General features: G+C 38.4%; 2 protein-coding genes and 1 long non-coding RNA gene across 3 annotated transcripts; 1 reads left to right on the forward strand and 2 right to left on the reverse strand.

The window, feature by feature from the left end:
- The first annotated feature begins 3586 nt into the window (after window positions 1-3586).
- On the forward strand, window positions 3587-10041 carry areg (amphiregulin). Its single transcript, XM_086076090.1, has 6 exons — window positions 3587-3676; window positions 4666-4812; window positions 4997-5225; window positions 6031-6201; window positions 8954-9076; window positions 9767-10041. Exons 1-5 carry the CDS (start codon window positions 3640-3642, stop codon window positions 9045-9047), a joined length of 678 nt encoding a protein of 225 aa, XP_085932216.1. The 5' UTR covers window positions 3587-3639; the 3' UTR covers window positions 9048-9076; window positions 9767-10041.
- On the reverse strand, window positions 4443-6903 carry LOC147173580 (uncharacterized). Its single transcript, XR_015094836.1, has 3 exons — window positions 6709-6903; window positions 6006-6192; window positions 4443-4766 (listed from the first exon to the last, which is right to left on the reverse strand). It is a non-coding gene; the product is annotated as an uncharacterized LOC147173580 (long non-coding RNA).
- A 5690-nt stretch (window positions 10042-15731) lies between the features above and the next one.
- On the reverse strand, window positions 15732-17229 carry LOC147173581 (granzyme K-like). Its single transcript, XM_086076349.1, has 5 exons — window positions 17097-17229; window positions 16876-17017; window positions 16441-16576; window positions 16036-16311; window positions 15732-15969 (listed from the first exon to the last, which is right to left on the reverse strand). The coding sequence occupies exons 1-5, from the start codon at window positions 17146-17148 to the stop codon at window positions 15808-15810; spliced, it is 768 nt and encodes a 255-aa protein (XP_085932475.1). The 5' UTR covers window positions 17149-17229; the 3' UTR covers window positions 15732-15807.
- Between the last annotated feature and the right edge of the window lie 151 nt (window positions 17230-17380).

Raw genomic sequence — 17380 nt, forward strand, 5'->3', positions numbered from 1 at the left:
CCCAGTGAGCTGTTTCCAACTACAGAATCAGTCATGTCGGAGTGCTCTCTATGCTAATTAGACCGATAATTAGTGGTAAACATTAACCCGACATTTGCAGCATCGTTCCCGGATTCGAGGGAATTGCGCTATCTCGTTAGTCAGTGGAAGCTTTGCACTAATCCGCATCTTTGCATGTGCTCTGGCACAATTTCAAAAAACAGTGTACACGTAGCTCACGCACGTTTTGGATTAAGTTTATGGCATATGATGTTGACAGTTTGCAGTTTGGTCCAGAAGTATCGGGACAATGTTGGTGATTTTATACACCAGTGCAATGGCTGTGAAATAAAAGTATTGTGACTGAAGTCCATTTTCACAGGGGTTTTCAAATATTTTGGATGAGGGGAAAAAAACAAAATCGTAAATGCCATAGGAATAAAAAAAAAAGTTGCCTATTTTTTGAAAAAAAATGTCATAACGTTACATGTTATGGTATGTCAATGTTGCATTTTCATTTTTGGGGAGGAATGTTGTATTTTTTCAAGGAAAAAAATGCAATCTTTATAAGAACAACGCCGTATTTTGTCAGGATCAAAAAGTTTGCAATCTACGAGAATAGATTGCAAGGTTATGTCGTAATATTATGGTATTAAAGTCAAAGTTTAAAGAGGAAAGAAAGTCATATTTTACAAGTGCATTTTAAAAACAAAACTTTAGTCGTCGTACTACACCTATTATCTTGGGGGGGAACAATATAGCACTTTATTGTCTTAAAAAATAGACTATATTTAAAATATATATATATATATATATATTAATGAAGGGATTTCTGTTTTAATTTTTTGTGGACCCTGCCACTAGCATCTCGTGAACAATTGTCTTTATCCTCTGTGAAAAACAATGCATCTTAGTTACGACAGTCTTCTTCTGTTTCATTATCAAATCTATTTGTAATATGTCTGTATGTATTATACTGCCCCCTGGTGGCCAAGGCGCGCACAACAAAAAGAGCAGCAGAAGGGAAGTACAAAAACTGTTCAACTTTAAAAACATTATCACTCTATGTTATTATAAACTTTTTAAGTATAAAAAACATGTTACAAAATGTGTTGTTTTTTGTGTGGCTGGAATGAATGGATGGCATTTAAATTCATTTCACTCGGGAACGATCATTTGTAATGTGTTAGTGAGCGTAGTCACGCAACAAATTAAAGTCAAGGCGCCATTTTACATTTATGGCTTGTACAATACAAACTACTTCAGACATGTTCGACATGATGTGGTCTGCTTTGGATCATGAGCTGTTCCTTTCTTCCGCTACATCGTTTTGAATGAGGTCCAGCTGTGGCCTATTCCTGTATACAGACACCGAAAGGACACCTGAGTGCTTGTAATGGTTGTGTTTGTGCTACTCCTAATTACAAAGAAACTGCAGTTTTATTGGTACACTTTGTCATGAGGAATGAAGCTATTTTTAGATTTTCCCGTGAGATGCGGTGTGTGTGTGTGTGCTTCCCTCTAGGCTTTGTTCCATCTACGTTGATATCAACCAGCCCATCCAACACGAAGGCACATAACCCAGCAAACAAAAGATGCCGAGAACTCCCAGCATTCCACGCAGGGGGATGCCAAGGAGACACCGAGGATGTGCAGACACAACAACAGCAGCAACAGTCACACCCTCCCCACCCCGCCCAAAATGTACTGAAATAGTAACACGAAGTATTGGTTCATCAAATACAAAAACGACACGCACACACACACAGCCAACTATGGCACATATAGACAAAATCCAATGAATAGTTTAAAATATCAGTAAGTATGTCTGTCAAAAAATAAATGGTTGTTAAATACGTTACAATGGAACTAAACATTAAATTGGCTATAGGTTTTTGTTTTTACCAATTTTAGCACAAACAATCCACCATTTTACAATACAACAAATGATAGTGGCACACAAATTCTGCCTAGCAACAAGTGCAGGCTAAGATGCCCAAGCCAGCAGAGAAAGGACAAGGGTAGGTGGCAGACAATAGTTTGGTTTCCATCCAAACTGAATGGAAACGCTGGAAATTCGAAAAAGAGCCCAAAATTCTCAAATAATGTTTTTACGCTTAGAGGTGGATTTTAAAGCGTATTGAAAAAAGGAAAATGTGAATTTTGGCTATGGAAACAGGTTTTGCGAATAAACGCGTACAGACCGGATACACGTTTTGACCGGATATTACATCACTCGTACCTTTGTACTCCCAAAGCAATGTCGGACAATAAAGTAAGGTATGTTTGAGGGGACGACAAAACTGAAATATTTTTGGAATTAATTAGAGAAGCGAATATTAATGCTATTTTAGATTGAAAACAGCAAAGGAACGCTACTGTTTATCAAAAATTACAAAAGCAAACTCATACGACGCAGTCGCTTCCTGGTCTTCTTCTTCTTTTAAAGTACTGGTGGATCACATCTCTATGGTGTATAGCGCCACCTACAGCGGCGGAGTCCCCTCTCAATTTGCGCATTTTCAGTAAATTCGCTTTAAAAAATCGAAACAATTGGATGGAAACCTGACTAATGACAAAAATGCATGATAGCATCTTTGAGTGTCTATCTTTCCATCCATCATCCATCCATCCATACATCATTCTATTCAGCATTCATCCATCCCTCTATCCATTATCCATCTATCCCTCCATCCATCATCCATCCATCCATCCATCCAGTCATTCATCCATCCATCCATCCCTTCCTGCATCCATCCATTATTTGTCCATCCCTCTATCCATTCATCCCTCCATCCATCATATTCATCCATCATCCTTCTATTCATCCATCCATCATTCCATCCATTCATCATCCTTCCACCCATCTGTTCATTCATTCATGAAAACTGAAATTGTGAAAAACAGTTTAGTGTTATCTCCACAGTTGAGTACATGTCCTCAGTTTTTGCATCATCAAACATGTATGAATGTATTTAGAATCAAATCTCCAGATCCACTTTCCAGTGTTGAATGCTCAATCTGTGAATAATGTTACATTGGCTAATAATATGAAATATATATTTTTTAGGAATAAAACCTATTTTTCTTAATGAACAGGCGTACCACTCGACTCTACTGTATTTTCATGTTGTCATTATGTTGGTACTTGGTGTGAAAAATTTAAGAATCACTTTACTACAGTATTATTCAGTGTAGTAGTTATTATTTTTTTTTTTTAAGTGCCATTTCCTGGATGACGGTGTGCGTTTTCAGACGAATGCCCACCGACAAAGTCTTACGTGACCATATAAGGAAAGAGGAAGTCATAACAATTAAGGCGGGAAGGACAAACGTGGCCAGTGAGTGTTCTAATGGCCAAGAGAGGCCATACGGAATATATGAATGGAATATCAACTGCTTCACTTTCATTATGGCCGCATGGTGGACTTTTGTCTGGTTTGGGGATGCAAAATGTGTTCGTTGCCTCGGGCTTGTTAATCATTACACACACGCGCACGCGCACGCACACACACCCTTATTTCTTCTTGTAGTGCGAAGGCAGGCATGTGTCTATAAAAGCTGCGCACAACCCAGCGGAGGTTAAGAACAGCTCAGTCTCCTTCACTCACACTTGTCGGACTAGCAGACTTCCCCCACACACACTCTTCCTCCTGGGATATGAACACCTTCATCCTCACCTGCCTTCTCTGCTTTGGTAAGTAAGTTAAAAGGACATTTGGAATGTGGACGCAAGCGAGGACTCGTCGAGTTTTTAATCTCGTAGCTGCACAATATTGAACGACGAATTGAGCTCAAGCAGACCACATGCTTTTCACTGTGTCACATGAGAAATCATTTGATTATTTCAATTACGTTTAGAAATAAATACATAAATTAACTCATTCACTGCCATGAATTGATGAAAAAATTCAAATTAAAAGTTAGGGGTGACAGGCGATTCAAAATTTTCATTGCATGTTAACTCACGATTAATCGCAAATTTTATGTCTTTTTTAAATGTACAATTAAATAAATCTAGGTTTTTATACTCTTGTTAACAAAAGTGGAAAAAAAGTTGAACTAATAGAAATAGTTCAAATGAATTTTTGACGTTTATAGCCGTCAATGGCAGTGAATGAATAAAAAAAAAAGATTATTACAAATTCGGGGCGTCAGGCGATTAACATTTTTAATCGTAATAAATCACATGACTTCACTAGTTAACTCACGATTAATCACATATTTTATATCTATTCGAAATGTACAATAAAAAAAATCTAGGTTTTCATACTCTTGTTAACAAAAGTGGAAACAAATGTTAAACTAATAGAAATAGTTCAAATGAATTTTTGACGTTTATAGCCGTCAATGGCAGTAAATGAGTTGATTGTTCCAGTTTTTCGCAATTTACTAGTTCAACTAGTATGCAAGAACAGACCCATCTTCAAATGTTTATTATTTGTTTTGTTTTTAGTCATGGTTTTACTGATCTATCCATCTATCTATCTATCTATCTATCTATCTATCTATCTATCTATCTATCTATCTATCTATCTATCTATCTATCTATCTATCTATCTATCTATCTATCTATCTATCTATCTATCTATCCCTTCTGAGTTTTGAGTTCAAGTGAATTGACGTAAATGCAGGGATGTTATGTTCAGGTGTGCCTTAACTTATGTCCCCACTTTATGTTTTCAGTACTTTTCAGTGTTCTGGGCACTCAGGCATCTGAGGCGTCGTCCTCCGGTGAGCTCGGCAGCGTGACCGTGGGCTCGGCCTCGGGGGAGGGCCTTCAGGTTCTACAAGGCAATGCAGACGACGACGCGGACTTTGAGGAACGCGCAAGTATGTGTCTTTGCATTCATTTGAAAAGTTTTGGCACTTTTGGATTCGTAGCGCTCTGTGCCATTAAAAATGATATATGCAATCCAAGACTACAAGATTGTTGAAATGACAGAATTCAGAACATAACTTGAAAATATGAATTTCACAGTTGAATTGCTGACATAAAATAACAACAAACTTCTAGGTGCGTTCCTGAGAGATGACAGGAAGAGGAGGAAAGGCAAAGGCAAGAAGAAGAACAAGCAGAAGAGCAGAAGCACTACGGCGTTCAACCCCGGGCACACTTTCTCCACTCAAGGCAACAACACGTCGGCCATGGCGACCACTCAGGACCCCTGCACCTCCACCCACCTGGGATACTGCATCCACGGCTCCTGCCGGCGCATAGAGGGACTGCAGGAGCCCGTGTGCATGTGAGTGCACGGACAATTCTTATTTATGGATGTGGGAATGTAAGTGGTGGGGAAGAACATAGAAGAAATACTTGAAGAGGTGCACCTATGGGCTGTCATACATTGGAAAAAATCCAAAAAATATTTATTTAAAATAGTTATTAGTATAATATTATTAGTATTATTAGTAGGGGTGTTACAAAAAAATCGATTCGGCAATATATCGCAATATTACAGCGCGCAATTCTCGAATCGATTCAATATGCGGCCGAATCGATTTTTAAACATCAATTTTGTATGGGAATATTCAACAAAACGTCTTACTTAGGTTTAGGATTTACACTTTAAGCATGGAAGAATGTTATATGAATGGAACATTAAGCCTGAATATTTTATTTCAGTGCTGTTCAAACATGAAACAGACTGCAACCTGAATTTTCAGATAAATAAATACATTTTCATACAAATCTTACAGTGTACAAGTTTACTGATGAGTATTTTCTAAATTTTTGTTTTTATTTAATCGCAATGATCAATTTATAGATTCGTATCGGGATTAATCGGTATCGAATCCAATCGCGACCTATGATACGAATCGAATCGCCAGGTACAAGGCAATTCACACCCCTAATTATTAGTAGTATGAGTATAATAGTTTTTAAAAAGCTCTATATTTATTTTTCTGATAACCTTTATTTCTCAGAATAATTAACCCAACCTTGGGTAAAAGTAACCCAATTTGCTTAAGTACTTAACTACTGACTGAAAGTACTTTTGCCTCCTCTAGTGAAGGTCACCAACCTTAATGATTTCGATCTTTTTGTAGCTGCATGAAGGGCTACGACGGCGAGCGCTGCGGGATCCAAACTTTGGAGACCATCAGGACCAAGTCGGAGCACAGCAGCGACGTCGAGTGGGTCCAGATGGCCTTGGTCATCATCGCCATAGTTCTGTCCTTAATCAGCTGCACCGCCGTCATGCTCATGGCCTGCGCACAGTGAGTACACAAGAACGTTGGGGTTTTAAAGAGGGGGTTTGCGCTTTGGAAAGTGATGCCAAGATTTGAATGAAGATGAATGGCCAAAGTTACTCCCCTAACTGAGACGAGCACTGTAAACAAGCCAATGTTAGCCACGGTGGCTACATAAGTAGCTTATTCATAAAAAAGTGTTAATATAACTCTGAATTAGGCCTGTTATGACAAAATCTTTTTAGCATCAATTAGTCTATCGATTATTACATCAAATATTCGAATAATCACGCCCACACCAGCCAGCCCCCTAATTTTTTTTTTTTTGTGGCACTATTAGGTTGAATTGAATGAATGGAAGTACTTTCAGGCACCAATAAACTTTGCCAAGGCTAAGCAGTTAGCAATCACGATTAGCATTAGCGTGCTAGCTATTCCCTTTTCAGGTCAACCGACCCTAACTGTCATTCAGCTCACATATAAACCATGTTAAATGTGCATTACACATGTAATAGAGTCTTAAATATCACTTACAGATTATATTTCATGAAGAAGAAGCCATAAGAAAAGGTAGAGAAAACGCCGCCTGTTAGCTGCAATGAGGCCAAAGAACTTCCTATGCCGAATGAGCACATTTATTAAGTGGTGAACACTTAGTGGAAGGCTATATTTTTCGATAATACAGCCAAATGTTTCTTAGGAAGTACAAAGCTTCCTTTCCTCTCTTAATTATGTCTTTAATGATAATCCACTACAATTTAAACCAGTGGGTACAAAAAAGAAAAAAAGAAATAGAAAGACATGATTGACACCTCATCAGTCTGTGGTTTCGTAATTTTTTAAAATAATATTTAAAGTACAAAATAGGACCAGAGAGGGATGATGATGATGATGATGATGATAATTATTATTATTATTATTATTATTTTGTACAACCATTTTTGCTAATTTTCTATTGTCAACTCATACTGACAGTTTTAACAAGATGACAAGAAGTAAAAAAAAAAATGTATTGCAAATTCCCCCTAAAAGCATAAATTGGCCATGAGTGTATTTGCTAAAACAACAACAAAACGAAACACAAATTAATTACTGAAATAAAGTCATTTTCAAAGATTTTTGTTAAAGAAAACATTTCTTTCCGAGTCAGTAGAAATGCAGTCTGATACCAATACTAGTACCTCCTTCATAGACAGTAGGAGCTATCTTATTGTCAATGTATAATTTGCATTACAGCTGTTCCAATGGAGTGTTTATGTTTTGTAGGGGTGACATTTTTGACAGACATCTTCATGTACAGTAACCATTTGATCAGACAAAAAAACAAAAATGTTGTTAGTATAAGAAAAAAATTGAGTAAACTTTATTAAAAAAATAGCAATGATTTATGGGGGGGGGTTCCATTGATGGTATTGTACAATTACGTATAATTATTTGTTTATTTTTTAGTTTAAACGTGAAAAAGTCCATGGATTGTGTAGTATGTGATGGAATTAATACTTTTCACTGTGTACCAAGGATGAAGCAATACTGTATGTCGGGTGATTAACAGGAAAGCATGCAGTGATTCTGTCTCGATTACATCAGATAAAAAAAAATCCAAGCCAAACCACTAAAATGGGCATGTACATCCTGTGAGTTGCCATCCAAATACGCTGACACGTCAGAAAGCACACAACACACCCTAGCACGGCGTCACGGGATGGACCTCTCACTCTTATTCATGTTACCCCTAAAAGTGATTCATGGTGGGCTCGCATGACAGCTCACCTGCAATACGCTTATCAATATGTAACCAAATATCTTCAAATGCAGGTCCAAAGTCCACAACGTTGGATTGTATGACTCAATTGGCTCTAAATTGATTGGGAGTGCAGAATTTATTATACAGATGCCGCAAACATCACGAGATGGGCGCCACGTTACAAAAGTAGGTGAAGAAGATCATAAAACTGAATTGCAGCCATCCCTATTTGTAACAATAACAACATCACATTTATATAGCGCTTTTCTAGACACTCAAAGATGCTTTACAGAGGAATGGATACATTATTGATGCACTCACGGTGGTGGCGATAAGATACTTAAGTAGCCACAGCTGCCCTATTATTATATAATATTTAAATTTCAGTAGTTTCCTGTAATTTTAAAAAAAATCTTAATTTTCCAGAAACACAAATTCAATATTCTAAATTGCTGTGAAGCCTAACAGGGCTACACTGGTAATAAAAAAATAAAAATTAAAATTTGGGGGGGGGGGGGGGGGTGCTGGGTTCTTATCGGAGGAAGACATTTATTTATTATTTAGAAACTTTTTGGGTCAACCCAAAATGTTTTTTGATAATAGTATATTATATGCAGCCCCACTAATCTAAACACATTATTCTGCTTAATGAATGAATTAAGCAGCAAAATCCAACCATTTTTGTCATTCTCAGGGAGCGGCCATTTTGCTACTTGCTATTGACCGAAAATTACCTCATAGTTGCTCAGCTTTTAAGCATTGACCAATCATGGCTCATCTTGCGAATGTCACATGACCAAACTCAGAAAACAGGTCAGCCGTGATTGGTCGTTAGCTGGGAAAATTTTCAGTCAACAACAGGTGGCTTAATGGCTGCCCTATGAGATGACTAAAAACAGGTGGTTCATATTATGTTGAAAAATTATGCAATAAAAAAAAAAAGTTTGTGATTTCTATTACCCACTGAATACCACCTGTCAGGTCTCACTTTTTATCTCTAAAATAAGACTTTTGCTCACATGCTGTGCCGTGTAGTTACAGGTCACATAAAAACTTCCTGGCGTCCTACCTGGGCAGCTGGTCGGAGCAGCAGAAGCTGCAGAAACCCGCCAGTGATGTTGTGGTGTGACAGAGAGCGAGCACACCAGCTGAGAGGAGGTAAATTCTGCCACATCATGCGTATGAAACTCACTCGCAGTTTTTCACATGCAGGAAATGACAAACACGTACATGTGATAAACAGAACAGAACAAAACAAGCCCGCGTGTGTGTTGGTGGTGCACATGTTTCTTGTTGGTCTCATCGTGTGAGCCATAGAGTAAAAAAATGTATAAATAAGTTCTTAAATGCCACAATTATGAGCCACGTTAAAATAGTTAATCAAAAACGAGGCACAGAAAAAAAAAGTGTATTTTTTTATTGTGGGAATGCTTATGTTATTCGGATTTTTAATAATTGTATACTTCCGATTTACGCCTCCCGGGGTATATATTGTCTGAATTCACATTACTTACAGTATTGGCACAATTTAACGTTAGATATCAACTTTTCCCCATTAATTTTCAATAGGACAAACATTGTCAAGTCAAGTTAGCTTAGTGCTTGCACCACATTTTAGTCATTTAGTTTTCAATGTACTTCATAAGCATATGCATTCAAATCTTAGCATTCAGCTAATAGCATTAGCTTTTCAGCTTTCCCACACAATTTCTGCAGAAATTGCACTTTGTCTAGTTATTGTAAGCCACTGTGACATGATGGACAGTTCGAACCTTACAACAGCGCTGAAATGTTGGAAAATGAAAAATTGTGCTTACATAATTGTAATTCAATTTTCTGTCTCCACAGCCAGCATCGTAAAGTTCCTCCAGACAGCCAGAAGCAGAAGACGCAGATGAAATTATTGTAAACTATTCATAATTTCTCAGCATTTAATTTATTTAGTGTGGTTATTTATCTGTATGAGTGTTTGCTTGAATTAGCATCATTGTTATTATTATTATTATTATTATTATTATTATTATTATTATTATTATTATTACACACATGTCTGTATGTGGGGATGCTGAGCATTCAGTTGACAGTTGGTTTTATTTATTGTACTGCTCTTGTCACATAGGTCAGAGAAACTGTCGTCATCTCGTTGTGGCTAGCAAAAGAGATGACATTTAAACAACAATAAATTGTTTCAGTGTTACTTGGGTCTGACTTTTGTGTTTGTTTTAATGTCACTCACGCATATTAGAGCAACACAATGTTTTCGGTGCGTGTGCATGTACTTGGCTTTAGACTTTTGGGGAACATGAATCTATGTCATGTTTCGGTTTTGTAGGGGTTGGGGTTTTGTTTGTTTTGCGTGTGTTTGTTGTGTTTGTCTGTGCTTGGTGTTTGTCATGTGTTCCTGAGTTCTTCCCCTGTCTCCTTATGTCTGATCACGTCCACCTGTTTGTCTCTTCCCTTCCCATTGTGTGTGACCAATCAGTGCCCTTAGCCTATTGTGTTCCCCAGGTGTGTCTCATTAGTGTTGGTGTATTTAGTCTGTTGTGTTTGTCCAGTCTGTGTGGGAGCGTTGTTGATGCTGACGTGATGTGTGTGAGTCTGAGTCTGAGTCTGAGTCTGAGTCTGAGTCTGAGTCTGAGTCTGAGTCTGAGTCTGAGTCTGAGTCTGAGTCTGAGTCTGAGTCTGAGTCTGAGTCTGAGTCTGAGTCTGAGTCTGAGTCTGAGTCTGAGTCTGAGTCTGAGTCTGAGTCTGAGTCTGGGTCTGAGTCTGAGTCTGAGTCTGAGTCTGAGTCTGAGTCTGAGTCTGAGTCTGAGTCTGAGTCTGAGTCTGAGTCTGAGTCTGGGTCTGGGTCTGGGTCTGGGTCTGGGTCTGGGTCTGAGTCTGGGTCTGGGTCTGGGCCTGAGTCTGGGCCTGGGCCTGGGCCTGGGCCTGGCTCTAGTCGTCCACATCTCAGTCAAGTCGTCCACGTCTCAGTCTAGTCGTCCACGTCTCAGTCAAGTCGTCCACGTCTCAGTCAAGTCGTCCACGTCTCAGTCAAGTCGTCCACCTCTCAGGCTAGTCGTCCACGTCTCAGTCTAGTCGTCCACCTCTCAGGTTAGTCGTCTACGTCTCAGTCTAGTCGTACACGTCTCAGTCTAGTCGTCCACGTCTCAGTCAAGTCGTCCACCTCTCAGGCTAGTCGTCCACGTCTCAGGCTAGTCGTCCACGTCTCAGTCTAGTCGTCCACGTCTCAGTCTAGTCGTCCACATCTCAGTCTAGTCGTCCACGTCTCAGTCAAGTCGTCCACGTCTCAGTCAAGTCGTCCACCTCTCAGTCTAGTCGTCTACGTCTCAGGCTAGTCGTCCACGTCTCAGTCAAGTCGTCCACCTCTCAGTCAAGTCGTCCACCTCTCAGTCTAGTCGTCTACGTCTCAGGCTAGTCGTCCACGTCGTCCACGCCTTCTTCGTCCTCACTGCCACAGCTCAGTCATCTTTCTCTCAGTCAAGTTGCCCACGTTCTGGCCAGCCTCCTTTTGTCCAGTCATGGCGACCAGTCTCATTTCGTCCCGTCATGGTGGTCTGTCTGCTCTCCTGTCCCTACTTGTTTTAATAAAGTTCCTCGCATAACTCTCCATTCTTGTCTCCCTGCTGTTTCACCCTCTCCCACACACACCCTATCGTGACAATCCACACATTCACATTATGGTGACCGAAAGAATAAAAACAAAACAATTAGCTTTGGAAAATCTATTTTTTCAATTTATCTCTGTGTAATAGCCTATCAAGTGGCAAAAGTATGCGCGTGTGTGTGTAGATAAGTGCGCATGCATTTAAATGTGGGATCCCCACGGCATAGGCGGACGTTTAAGTTACTTTCATCCCATAAAATAGGTTGATATGGGTGTGGTGAGATTGGGCCTTTGAGCTTTTGTGTGTGTGTCACCATGCCAACCAGGTAAACACATAAGCTCTGGCTGGTCATTCCAAGACCTTTCATTACGAGTTCAAACAAAGGACACCTGGAATTTCCAGGGTGTGGTTCCGCTTTTATCTCTCATCCATTCACCTTTTTATGGGACATTTTTCTCTCGTTAAATCAGACATGCAAGATATTGCTGTCATATAGGCTGTCAGTCCGTTTGTAGGCAGCTTTGAAGTCTTTGGTAATATATTCACAACATACATGCATATTGGGGTAGGAGAGGGTTCAAGACAGATTGTTGTTTACACTTACAGATCATTTTAGAAAGACCAGATGAGAGTTCAGACTGCACACACAATTTATTTTCTTCAAACTTTCTCATATTGTTATTCAGTTTGAAAACAAGAACTGAACTGATCATCATTATTCGGCAAATTTACACAGTAAATATCCTCACTCTGAAAGCTCCGGGATCTGCAGTTGGTTAGAATAGTCATTGGTGACCAAGCTTAAGCGCCATTCATTTGCAATCTGGATTCAGAGGGGTGAACAGCTCCTGTCGTGATTTATTGCTCGTCACTTAAAAAAGAAATTCTGGTGGGGGGCAGAAAGTGTGCTAAATATAGCCGCTAAGTTTGCAAAGAGGAGTTACCGTTGTCATGGTAATGAAAGCTAACTGGGTTTGTATGAGACAGAACTTTTTGTACTCGGCCTAAAACGGTGATTTCAACCAGAGTATGTGATAAGTATACTGTAATTCTTTACCCTATTTATATTTTAACAGAAGAAAGTCAACACCTGTCAACTGTTTTAAATTTGAAAAAATATATATCCAATATTTACAATGCGACAATGAAGCCAAATAATAGCATGATCATGCGCATTTAGAAATAAAGTTTGTGACCAACTTTTATCCACTATAATTCCCCATCTCATTTGTTTCATCATAGTAGTTGTTTATGTGTTGAGGCATAATTTACAGTATAGTCACATATTGGGGCAGTCAGCAGTATTAAAGTTACAAAATAGTATTTGACTTCATAACATGTAATCATAAGGTGTTTTTTTACGTGTGCTATACCCAGGTGGCCATAGCGCGCACACCGAAGGAGCAACGAAATGTTGATTGAAGCAAAGATTGTTTAATTCTTTACATTCACTCATTTATGTCCTCAGTTGAAGTTTTTATAAAGTAAAATATCCTCTTAAAAACACATTACCAAGAAAATGCCATTGTACTTAAATGAATGTAATTTCCACTATTTTCCACGGGGATAGGAAACGTGAGATACCAGCATGGTTTTGAAACCAATTAAATCGTAACCATAAGGCACCACTGCATTTGGTTAAGACAAAATTAATTGAATCAACAATTTAGTCTTTGGGAAACCTAGCATGGACGTTAGGGTTCAATATTCAAACCCAAAGCAGCTCACCAGTTCACCGTGCTGCTCAAGAATAAAATATTGATCATAAAAAGTTGCCATCCACTCAACATTAGCAGAGAGCACGAAGTGATGGTGACACATGCCATTGGTTATTTTCTAAACAGGCAACCAACTCAATTCACGCATCAAAATGCATTCAAAAATAAATGGATCAACTGTTGTTAGCGATGACAAAGGTTTTTTTCTTCTTGTCATTTTGAGACACATTTCCTGTGTGTGGTGGTCTCGGGAGCCACCAACCTGTCTTCAGACCTCCTGTAGACTGATCTCAGCACACCCCAACCCCTATTCTTCCTGTGCGGTGCGGGCCTCGCACTTCTTGAGAATGTCAGACTCTGGGAGTTCTCATGACATTGAGTTTTGTTGACACATAATTTTAAGAGAAATGATCCCGGTCACATTCGGTCCAAAAGATTCGAATAATGCAAAAATGCTCACAATACTCAAGTAGGAGTGCGAGTATAGAAGAATACTAGAATAATTATAGCATTAGCAGTAACTGGTATAAAACTGGTGTAACTCGGGTACTATATGGAAAAACTTTACATAATAGGTGGCACCATGACTTGTGAAATTAATTAATAATAATGCTTGAACATATGAGAACTGGAATTATAAGTAAACTTACCCTATTGAAATCAATGGTAATGTCATTAATTTATTCATAGTATTGACAAAACAGATTGATGTTAATTTATGTTAAGCGGGTTTGCCAGCATCTATTAAATGTAACTATAGTTACTTGCAATCTAACTTAGTTGTTAAATCAAATTATCAGTACATTTGGTTGAGTAACTTTTAAAATCAATTAATAGGTAAAGTAATTAATTACTTGATTTTGGAAGGTAACTGTAGCAACACTGCTTATGAGCAAGAACTTGAGATATCAGTGCTTTGTGGTGACAGTGAACGCACCTCACTTCACAACAAGAAGCAACTTGAATTAATGAATCTTCAAAAACTTAAAAAATAATAATAATAATAAAAGAGAGAGAGAGAGAGAGAGAGAGAGAGAGAGAGAGAGGGGGGGGGGAGAGATGATTATTTCCACTTATACATAAAGTTTACTGTCTAACTAAACAAAAAACAACAACAACAGGGATTACACGTTGTGTAATTAGCCTTTAAGTCAGTTAGCTTGATGCTAATGCTAAAACACCATATGGGCAAACAAATTGCAAATTGCACATTTCTGATCTACGCAAGTTGCTGTGTTGAAATAAAGGAGTCGACTCCCGGGCGATGACAGGGTTTTAGTTGCAATACTCAGCAGAGTTGCACGTTTTTCTGTCGATCACCGTTGGTTTATGACAATTGTCGTCATTCGTCTCTTGTGTGGTCAGTGAATGGAAGGGAAAAAAAACATCTTGAGGCCTTAAAACACATTGATAATTCATGAGTCATAATACGCTCAAACTGAGAAAGCAACCCTGATATAAAATGAAAGTATGACTCTGACGGAGGTTGCAAACATGTACAGTATTTATTTCTTTTTTTTTCTTTTTTATTGTCATAAAATGTCACGTTTGGGTTATAACTTTGCTTAGTTTAGCAAGACACGTAGAGGATGTAATGTTGTATAATATGGTATTCAATCACAGTATATTACACAAAAAGACCTGAAATAAGTCTAATTTCAAAACAGAACTGATACTACCAATAAAACACAACAATTGCGGTATAAAATTATATTATATTATATTATATTATATTATATTATATTCGATTCGATTCGATTCGATTCGATTTGACACTTGTGAGGAATAAGTGGTTCGGGAAATGTATAGATTAGATTAGATTAGATTAGATTAGATTAGATAAAATTAGATTAGATTAGTTTAGTTTAAATTGAATTTAATTGAATTAGATTAGATTAGATTAGAAACCCGTATGTCATATAACTGTACTTAATGTATTTCGTTTGATTGGCATGAACTTGAAAGAGCTTTCAAATAACTGGAGGTGTGATTGTGAATTTACTTTTTAATGCCACCTCTTGTTGGGGAACCGGCGAGTTCAAAAAACTGAAATTTAATTATTATTAAACGTATTATTAAATTCAGTGAAGTTGTGGTGAATTGTATCATTGAATTAACTTTACAAATAAAACACTTTTTTAGCTCAATATCATGTTTGTTTTTCCTCAATTTTTGCTGTCTGCCTTATGACGTGAAGTTTGAGGTAGCATATTAGCATAAGCTAATATGGCTAAAATCCAACCCAAAAACAGTTACATATGGCCCCATGACCCCTCAATGACCCAACCCAAAACACAGTCAGACTCATAACAAATATGTTTTCCTCACAATTTTTGATGTGCCTGCTTTATCACATAACGTGATAAAGTGTTGGCAACCTTTCACTTTAACATTCACACAATCACTATCAGTGACTACATAGAAAGCAGAAATGTGCAAAGATCCCAGAAATTGTACACAAATGCAAACAAATTAAATGTCCAGATATACTGTAAAAGTGTACACACACTTTTGTTTTGTTCAACTTTATTGAAATGGTCAGAAATGCATGCTGAAAAGACGATTATATTTCATTTCCATTCATTGCTGTTCTGATCCATTTAAGTTGCTCCTTTGAGAGAAATGAGTAGACTCCGGGGGGCTTTATAACTCCACACTTCCAGGGTCCGAATGAAGTAATCCCCACGAGAACTCCTTTGCACACCAGCGGACCTCCCGAGTCTCCCTGAAGACAAAACGCAATGAGACTTGACCTGATGTGATTAACTCAAGCACATACATGGGAACTTACTTTGCAGGTGTCCGCCACCTTTTTACGACTAGAACCGGCACATATCATGCCTTTAGTGATGACTGGTCTTTTGTCGTAATACTCGGCAGAGTTGCACTTATTTCTGTCGATCACCGTCACATCGACAGACATGAGGACGTTGGACATGAGCTTGGTCTCGCTGCTGGTGCTGCCCCATCCAGCCACCAAACAGCGGCTGCCAGCCTTTGGGTCTTTGACCGTCTCCTGTAGCTTCAAACGCTTCACCGTCTTGGTCTCCTTCACCGGTTTGTCCAGCTGGAATTTGGGGAGTTGAAAAGTAGTGAAATGCGCAAAATCCAGAGAATTGGAGTTCAGTGAGAAATGGTGACGAGATGAAAAAAAAAAATCACATAAAAGAAAAACCTGTGTGGGGTTGCACCTTACCTTGAGCAACATGAGGTCATTGACCATTGTCTTGGGTGTATAGTGGGGATGAGGAATTTTGATTTGGACATTTCTTATCTGGCGGGATGGCTCACTTTCTTCAGAGTTGTGCACACCAAGCCACACGCTCTTTGTACTGTATGCACAGAAACCAAATCACGTGTTTGTACAACATGCTAAAAAAGAAAAAAAAATACTATGGATATATAATATTACTGTACGTATACAAAAAATGTGAGAAAAAAATAAAATAAAAAATGGCAGTAATAATTAAATAAGAAACAATATTTTGGCTACACAATATTACATATACAATAAAAATATGATGAAAATAATACATTTTTTTAATAACAGTAATAAATAAATAATATTTAATTTTTTTGGTAAATGTATGTTATATTATTGTCCACATAAAAACAGCAATTCATGTCTTACTTATTACAATGGGCAGCAGTGAGAACCCATTGTGGATGGATGAGAACCCCCCCACAGCTCGGTTTTTGTCTCACGAGCAGCGCCATGTAAGGCAGCGAATGAGGCTTCACTTCTTTCCCACCGATAATCTCCGCCGCGTCGCCTGTAAAATCAAACATCGTATCAGAAATCATCACATCAGTAAGTGATCGCCTAATCAAGTGCAAAAGAGTTGTACTCACTTGGCCCGACCACGAGAAGAGCCACGGTCGCCAGAAAGCCACTCAAGAACATTTTGCCTTCTTGTTAAGACCACCTTAGTTCGCACCTTTTATACTCTTGGGGGATGCAAAAACGTGAGTCAGCAGAACAGCCACAACCCCTTGTGTTTTCGGTACATGGAAGAATAAAAAACATCTTGAGGCCATGAGACACAGTTACAATTAATGAGTCACAATGACTCAAACTGAGAAAATAAATTTGATTTTAAAAAAAAAAAGACAGTGACTGAGGTTGCAAAGTTGTA

This window comes from Leptonotus elevatus, chromosome 5, assembly GCF_054856555.1.
Source record: "Leptonotus elevatus isolate MCC_2025b chromosome 5, RoL_Lele_1.0, whole genome shotgun sequence".
In the NCBI taxonomy this organism is placed as follows: domain Eukaryota; kingdom Metazoa; phylum Chordata; class Actinopteri; order Syngnathiformes; family Syngnathidae; genus Leptonotus; species Leptonotus elevatus.